The sequence below is a fragment of the Solea senegalensis genome, linkage group LG21, assembly GCF_019176455.1.
Source record: "Solea senegalensis isolate Sse05_10M linkage group LG21, IFAPA_SoseM_1, whole genome shotgun sequence".
In the NCBI taxonomy this organism is placed as follows: domain Eukaryota; kingdom Metazoa; phylum Chordata; class Actinopteri; order Pleuronectiformes; family Soleidae; genus Solea; species Solea senegalensis.
The window spans coordinates 6,061,420-6,069,464 of NC_058040.1; the positions used below are offsets into that span (position 1 = coordinate 6,061,420).

Below are 8,045 nucleotides of genomic sequence, written 5' to 3' on the forward strand. Positions count from 1 at the left end.
ATTTATTTGACATGCGCATTTAACATGTGTGGAATGCTACACTATAGTTCAAATAATCTATACAATGTGAATTTGTAGATGCGCAGGGATCTCACACAGAGGTATCGTAAAGCGGCTTCCGGTCTCTCCGGTCCTTTCCCTCTGCTAAAAGGTAACGTGGTCACTGTTGCTGCAATTAGCCGATCTTTTAAATGCATTTGTTTTGTCTTTCTACCTCTTTCTACGCTCATAAAATGTAATGTGTCGTTTTGTCTTGTGGTATACATCAAGTGAATGAAGTGAATGTCCATATGAAGCACAGAAATTAACAGAAAAATGTTATGAACGCGTCGCCCCGGCTAGGCCTCGTTGTACTTAGCTGCGGAGCTAATGTTAGAGACTCGGATTGTAATGAACAACTGAAAGCTTTCTCTATTTAATTAAAAAATGTTGTTTTCTGTATAATAGCAGTAATGTCTCCCCGCCTTTGGGGGTTATGAAATTGATACTCAGTGAACACGCTACATTCTAGCTTCCACGAACATGGTCAGCCAGCGTCTGTAAGCTGTCAGGTAAAGTTTCACTAACACATGGTCCTGTGTTGTTCAGGTTCATCATGTCGGCCCATCTGCAGTGGATGGTCATCAGGAACTGCTCCAGCTTCCTCCTCAAGAGGAACGGACAGACCTACAGCACTGTGAGTGACCGGAGTGAAAGACTTAACTGTGACTGAGCTACAACCTCACTCATACCAGGCTACGAGTTTCTCTTTAACAAGATGGTTAAACTCGTTGTGGATCGATCTACTATTAATTTCTATTATAAATAATTTGATGTGTAATCTGTCCTAAATAGAATATGTTGGGTCTAAAGTAGATGCTAATACCGCTCAATACTTATGTACAAACTAAGAACAGTTGGGAAAAAAAACATTTAAAAAAAAAAAATGTTATTTAAATCTTTTTTTTTTCCTGGCAGTCAGGTAATTGACTGAATATTTGCAGACCGTTAGTAAACTATTCTATTAATGTAATGATCTAACATAATGGATGTGTCCAAAATTAGTTTGAGGAAGTCTAATACAGAATTAGTGTTGGCCACAATTCTTCATTTGTTAATCTCATAGTTGTTAAGTTACACTGTATGGTATGTCAGTTTCTGCGTGCATATGGTCTGCGAAATGTTTAGGGTACTTAATCTGAAAGAATGTTCCTGAGCCCTGTTTTCACCAAGTGTTTCAGTTCAGTTGTATGCTGTTGATTGTCAAAAATTATTAACACTTATGATCCATTTTTGGCACCATTGTGTTGGGGTTCAAAACAGTCCATATCTAGAAGGGTGGAGGGAGACAGCTTGTACAACATGCCTTTATGATTCCAGTTCACTGTTGAACCTGACCACTATGTATGATGTATGCATGAATATATAAGCACTAGGTGTTAATCGGTGAATTGAAGTGTCTCTACCTCAGTCCCTCAGTGGGAGTAAAAGGCCCTTTCACCTTGTTTGTACTGGTACTTTTCTGGTTTATATACTGGGTTTTTAACTTGTGATGCATGTGCAGAGCACCCAGGTCAAATTAAGTCAGACTCTGGTCCAAATGACAGTGTTAATTGTCATGGTCTTGTGTGTTATTGTCAGGCTATACTCTGTCACCCTGGTACAATATAATGCTCTTTGTGTAGCTAAATCAGCCATCACCATTCCAGTCCCATACCCTCCAAAGTGAAAATGCTAGACAGATGTACTCTGGTGAACTGTCATGCTTGGTGGAAACACACCTTTTTGCTATGTAGTTTGTTGAGGGATAAAACATAGACATAACAAACCTCACCCTGTAGCTGGTGTTGAAGTTGTCATTTATTGTCAACTGTGATGGCACGGGTTCAGAAGGATTGATCAGTTTTATGCAATTGTATGACAGGAGCCCAACAACCTGAAATCCAGGAACTCTTTCCGTTTTAATGGTTTGGTGCACAAGAAGACTGTAGGAGTGCAGCCAGCTGCAGATGGCAAAGGTGTTGTCGTCGTGCTGAAGAAGCGTAGAGGTAAGTACTTGAATGTTGTTATATTGACACTGTGATAACCTACCTTCATTACCTGATGTTAACAAATGGTCTTTTAATCTTTTGAGCTGTCTAAATATAATTGCTGTCAAATAATGAGCAGATGTATAAAGTCTACTCAAGACCTCACTTAAAAGTGCTTATAAATTACACCTGTTAAAATCGAAAAGCAGCAAAATTCGAAATGTCCCTACTATAGTAATGTGATAATTAAGGGAAGTTGCCTCACTTCTGACCTGATGTGAAAAAGCTGTGAGAATTGGCAAAAAATACTGATCATATTTAACAAAAAAAGTGAATTTGAGTGAGATGTACTGCCTTCCAAGTGATTCACAGCACAGGGAAACTGAATTTGAGTTTCCACAAGCAGGAATATAGTTGTCTGTCCAAAAGATGATTTTTGGTGAATATTCTATCTGAGCTGGACAAGATATGATTGTGTGCCATTGAAAATATGTTCCAGATAATCTCAGTAACCGTAGTGTGAGGTCGATAGTTATTTTTGTAACATTGTTTCCAGTGAAATTACATTGGAATGACTGTTTTTCTACACAGGCCAGCACAAGCCTGCTGGTTCGTATGAGAAGATCACCATCAATAAGAACTCCCGTGCCACTCTCAACAGCCTGAGGCACATTATTCGCAAGAACAACTACAGGAGGGACCTGCGCATGGTGAACTTTCTAAAGACTAATGACAGAATCTTACATTTGGTCAACACAGTGGTTTTAATTGTTGGTATTTGTTAAACAACCTAAACTGAGTGTGAATTCCTCTCCCCAGGCCGCCCTGCGTCGTGCCAGTGCCATTCTGAAAAGCCAGAAGCCTGTTGTGGTCAAGAAGAAGCGTACCAGGGCTGCAAAGACAGCATAAACTGATACACATGATAAATCAATAAATGTTTTTGTTGAGAAAAAAACATGATGTTGTCCTGGGTCTTGATTTGTTGTATGAAATGCTGTACATTTTTGTCCCAATAGCTAATAATGCAGAAGATAAGCAGAGTACTGTGGAATAAAACTAGATGTGTCAAGTATTGCTTGTTGACTTATAATAATAATATAAGTCAGTTTAAATGTTTTCCACTAAGCAGATCAGTAATTTAACACCAAAGTTGGCAGAACCGTTCTGCTTGTGATGTCTTGTGTCGTATCTTGAAAAGCCTAACAAACTATTCAAGACCCAATTTCCCCTTGGGGATAAATAAAGTTAACTATCTAAGAATTGATTTTAAAAAATGGTCTAATTCTACATCAACAGAGTTGCTTCTGTTATTCCTTAGTGGAAATTGATTTTGCAACTGCAATCACCATAATAAACATCACAACACTTCTAAATATACATTGCACCTCGGTCCAGGCCAGCTGGACACCCGAGTTATTGTATGGCAAAAAACAACAGCATGTGGGGCGAAAAAAAACAAACATTTTGAGACTTTTTTTTGGGGCAGCAGTCACGCACATATTAGGAAACACTGAGCTCACCCTCCAGACCTGTGGTAACACAGTGACATGCATGAAACTACCAGTGACTGACATAACAGTGGAATGATTTCAGAGTCATTCGCCGAACTCACGACAGTTCACTGTCCTGGCTCCCGAATGGTAGCACGAGCTCCCCATCGTCATCCGGCCAGCAGAAAGGCCCCACATCATCTCCCGCCGACTAAAAACACATCTCTTTTGACTCTCCCTCGACTAAGATGACGATGACACACAAAAAAGCACTTGTACATCGTGCTTATAAATAGCACTTTGTATTTTGGCTTACTTGAAGCACATACTTCTCGCTCTTGCTTGTACCCCGATGTTGAAATGCACTATGTCGCTTGTAAACATTTAGATGACATTCCTGCATGAAGCAAACATCACAGCACAGCAAACACCTTGTTTTTAGGATTATATACAATTACAGCATATAGTTGTCATGTGAAGTAGGCTAGATTATGTGAAAGCTGTTGTGGTCACTGTGCTCGCTGATGTGGAAACATTTCATGGATTTTATGGCAGCTTTCCATTCACAGCTTTGGAAGGGAACAACCCTCTGTTACCTCCCCTGGAGTTTAAGCCGATAAAACATCCTGCACCGATCAATTCATCGCTTTCACATGGGATTGAGAAACGCTTTAGAGAAGGACAAGCACGTTGTAGGTGAAGATGACACAGAGGCTGTGTTGTGTGCTGCGGTCACCATGAGGCGAGTCAGGCCGGTGGTTTTCTTGGTCCCGTTCACTCTGCTGGTCCTGAAGGGCGGATGCTTTGAACTGCAAGATACGATCCATGAACTCATAGAGGAGAACATCCACCTCCATGATCAGCTGGAGAACCTGACCCAGGCCATCAGAGAACTTAAACGCATGTTCTACCATCACTCCAGTGGTACTTTACTGTTTGTTATCTTTCATTATTATACAAAAGTGTTAAAAGGAGAGTAGGAGTTATCAGTAAAATTCTTGTGAGGTTAAGTGTAAGTTTTTGTGATATTTAATTAATCTTTATTGTTTTTTTATTTATTGCACTATTAATTCTCTTTTGTGTCTTGTAAAATAATTATACAGAGAATTGTTATTGATATTCACATTAATTAATAGTAGTAAATCATTTAAGAATAAATGATTGATTCTGCCTGGAATGTGCAGCTTCACTGTTTGTGACAACATACGCATCTTCTCCTAGTTAATGGAAATGTTAGAATTGGAAATTCTTTGAGGGGTTTTGTAAAACCATATTTTTTTGTTAACACAAAACAATGAAAATGAAATGACTTGAGATTATTTTACCTAACACTCACACATGCATGTACAAGTTTAAAACACACACAGGCTTAAAATATTTGACTCCCAAGGTCAAAACGTATTTGCTTTTTTCATCCATTGTAAATTCTTTCATTTCCTGTTTGAGTCCAGCCCAGTTTTCTCTTAATCCTTTTCCTGCTGCTTTTTATTCCTTCATATTCTCTCAGAATGCACCGCTTTATCAACTGAACTTTCTCTCCTCAGTTATTTCACCTCACTCCACAGGACTCGATGAATTATCTATAATGATGATTTGTCATGCTTTTGTTTGCACGGTGACAGAAAGCCAATAACACTGCTATCCTGTCGTTTTTAATAAAGATCCAAGTCATCACGGGCACCACGACGAGGACGTTCAGCATCTGTGGGACGAATGGTCACATCACGGTGCGTGTCTGTGCCTTGCTGTCAAACACTTGAGTGAATCCAGAGTGGTCTGACTCCAGTTGTGAAAAGCTTCCGGCAGATAAAAAGCATGGAGTGGACACGTTGCTGCAGAGGCTGCACCATTAGTGGGGCATTGACTTTTATTGCCACGTGGGCTGTGTTTAGACATAACAGGTCATGTTAGCACCAGAGGGATAATGAAATGATTTGTTAATCAACTCTAACCCTCAGATGAACCTTTATTATAAGTTGCTGAGTGGATAATCAAGACAAAGTTGCTTTAAAACAGTCCTGTATGAACTGATGTGACTGTGTGTGTGTTGTTTCTTTGTTCCTGGAAGGCATCAGTGCAGACACCCATCTCCTTTTGGAAAATGTCTTCTGTGGACATGAGCTGCACGGCTCAGCTGCTCCCTCCCTCCATGAAGAAATGACCGTCTTGCTGCTGATGTTCACCTGTCTTGTCCTGCTGCTGATCAGCTGTGTGTTGGAGACATGGACCTAGTGTCCACTGAGGACTGAGGTTGTCATGGCCAGCGGATATGTGCAAACTACACTATAATTTAGAGGTGCTATATGTAAGAAATGTATTATATGTAATGTAATGTATTATATTTAAAGTCCAGTGTAAAACATTGTATTAATTGTTGGGGTTTTTTTCATTACCCCAGAATCAGCGTTTTATTATATTTATATAGGAGAGCCGGGTCAGCTCCAACGAGGCCGTCATTTTGTACCACCATGTTTTAACAAACAAACTCACACACTCATTCCACCAAGTGAGGTGAAGGATATTCAGCTGCAACACAGAAAAACATAAAATGACCATTATGTGTCATCAGAGATTAAGGAAACACCCTAAAAACAATTAAATACTGACTTCAAGGATGACAATAGTGCTGCCATGTTCTCAAAATTAATCAGTGCCTGCTGCTGCAAGGCATTCTAGTGAGAACCTAGAATGCCCCGTAACTCCTCCCACAGATTTGAGAAAACCCCACACGTTACACCAAAACGTGCAGCTTGATGGGGAATGGTGTGCTATGACTTTTGTAAGCGTTTCGAGTAACCATGGCGACAAAAATTGTGACATTTTGGTCAAATTTTAGAAGACAAACTAACCTATGACTTTTTTGTCAAATTTTGGACTACATACTAACATATGACATTTTTCTTAAATTTTGGACGACATATTTAAGTATGACTTTTTTGTCAAATTTTGGACGACATACTTAAGTATGACGTTTTAGTCAAATTTTGGATGACGTACTAACCTATGACTTTTTTTTGTCAACTTTAGACGACATACTAACCTATGACTTTTTTTGTCTACTTTTGAACGTCATACTTAAGTATGACTTTTTTGTCAAATTTTAGACAACATACTAACCTATGACTTTGTTTGTCTACTTTTGAACGTCATACTAAAGTATAACTTTTTGTCAAATTTTTGACAAAATACTAAATTATGATTTTTTTGGCAAATTTTGGACGACATACTAAAGTATGACTTTTTTACCAAATTTTGGATGACATACTAACTTATGACTTTTTTTTCAAATTTTGGATGACATACTTAAGTATGACTTTTTTGTCAAATTTCGGACGACATACCATTGTATGACTTTTTTGTCAACTTTTGAACGTCATACTAAAGTATGACTTTTTTGTCATACTTTACAAATTTTAGAAGACATTCTAACCTATGACTTTTTTTGGCAAATTTTAGAAGACATTCTAACCTATGACTTTTTTACCGAATTTTGAATGACATACTAACTTATGAATTTTTTGTCAAATTTCGACATACCAAAGTATGACTTTTTGTCAACTTTTGAATGACATACAAACCTATGACTTTTTTGTCAAATTTTAGACAACATACCAAAAGTATGACTTTTTGTCAAATTTTGGACGACATACTAAAGTATGAATTTTTTGTCAAATTTTGGACGACATACCAAAGTATGACTTTTTTGTCAAATATCGGTTGACATACTAACCTATGACTTTTTTGTCAAATTTTGGATGACGTACTAACCTATGACTTTTTTGTCAAATTTTAAAGGACATACCAAAGTATGACTTTTTTGTCAAATTTTGGACGACATACTAACCTATGACTTTTTTGTCAAATTTTGGACGACATACCAAAGTATGACTTTGTGGTCATATTTTGGAAGACATACTAACCTATGACTTTTTTGTCAAATTTCGGACGACATAGTAACCTATGACTTTTTTGTCAACTTTTGAACGTCATACTAAAGTATGAATTTTTTGTCAAATTTTGGACCGCATACTAAAGTATGACTTTTTTGTCAAATTTTGGAAGACATACTAAAGTATGACTTTTTTGTCAAATTTTGGACGACATACCAAAGTATGACTTTTTTGTCAACTTTTGAACGTCTTACTAAAGTATGACTTTTTCGTCAAACTTTGGAAGATATACTAAAGTATGACTTTTTTGTCAAATTTTGGACAACATACTAAAGTATGACTTTTTTGTCAAATTTTAGTCGACATACTAAACTATGCCATTTTTGGCACATTTTGGACAACATACTAAAGTATGACTTTTTGTCAAATTTTGGACAAAATACTAACCTATGACTTTTTTGGCAACTTTTGAACGTCATACTAAAGTATGACTTTTTTGTCAAATTTCGGACGACATACTAAAGTATGAGTTTTTGTCAAATTTTGGACAAAATACTAACCTATGACTTTTTTGGCAACTTTTGAACGTCATACTAAAGTATGACTTTTTTGTCAACTTTTGAACGTCATACTTAAGTATGACTCAAATTTTGGAC

General features: G+C 37.5%; 1 protein-coding gene across 1 annotated transcript; it reads left to right on the top strand.

Moving 5' to 3' along the window:
• The first annotated feature begins 92 nt into the window (after positions 1-92).
• On the top strand, positions 93-2,964 carry rpl28 (ribosomal protein L28). The gene is made up of 5 exons (XM_044011970.1): positions 93-151; positions 589-676; positions 1,904-2,027; positions 2,601-2,719; positions 2,829-2,964. Exons 2-5 carry the CDS (start codon positions 596-598, stop codon positions 2,916-2,918), a joined length of 414 nt encoding a protein of 137 aa, XP_043867905.1. The 5' UTR covers positions 93-151; positions 589-595; the 3' UTR covers positions 2,919-2,964.
• The last annotated feature ends 5,081 nt before the right edge of the window (positions 2,965-8,045 follow it).

What these genes read in the sequence shown, in the direction of transcription:
- rpl28 (XM_044011970.1), top strand. Translation starts at nt 596, where the DNA reads ATGTCGGCCCATCTGCAGTGGATGGTCATCAGGAACTGCTCCAGCTTC. An exon ending in CGTGCTGAAGAAGCGTAGAG is followed by an intron (nt 2,028 to 2,600) that starts GTAAGTACTTGA and finishes TTTTCTACACAG; the next exon opens with GCCAGCACAAGCCTGCTGGT. An exon ending in ACAGGAGGGACCTGCGCATG is followed by an intron (nt 2,720 to 2,828) that starts GTGAACTTTCTA and finishes TCCTCTCCCCAG; the next exon opens with GCCGCCCTGCGTCGTGCCAG.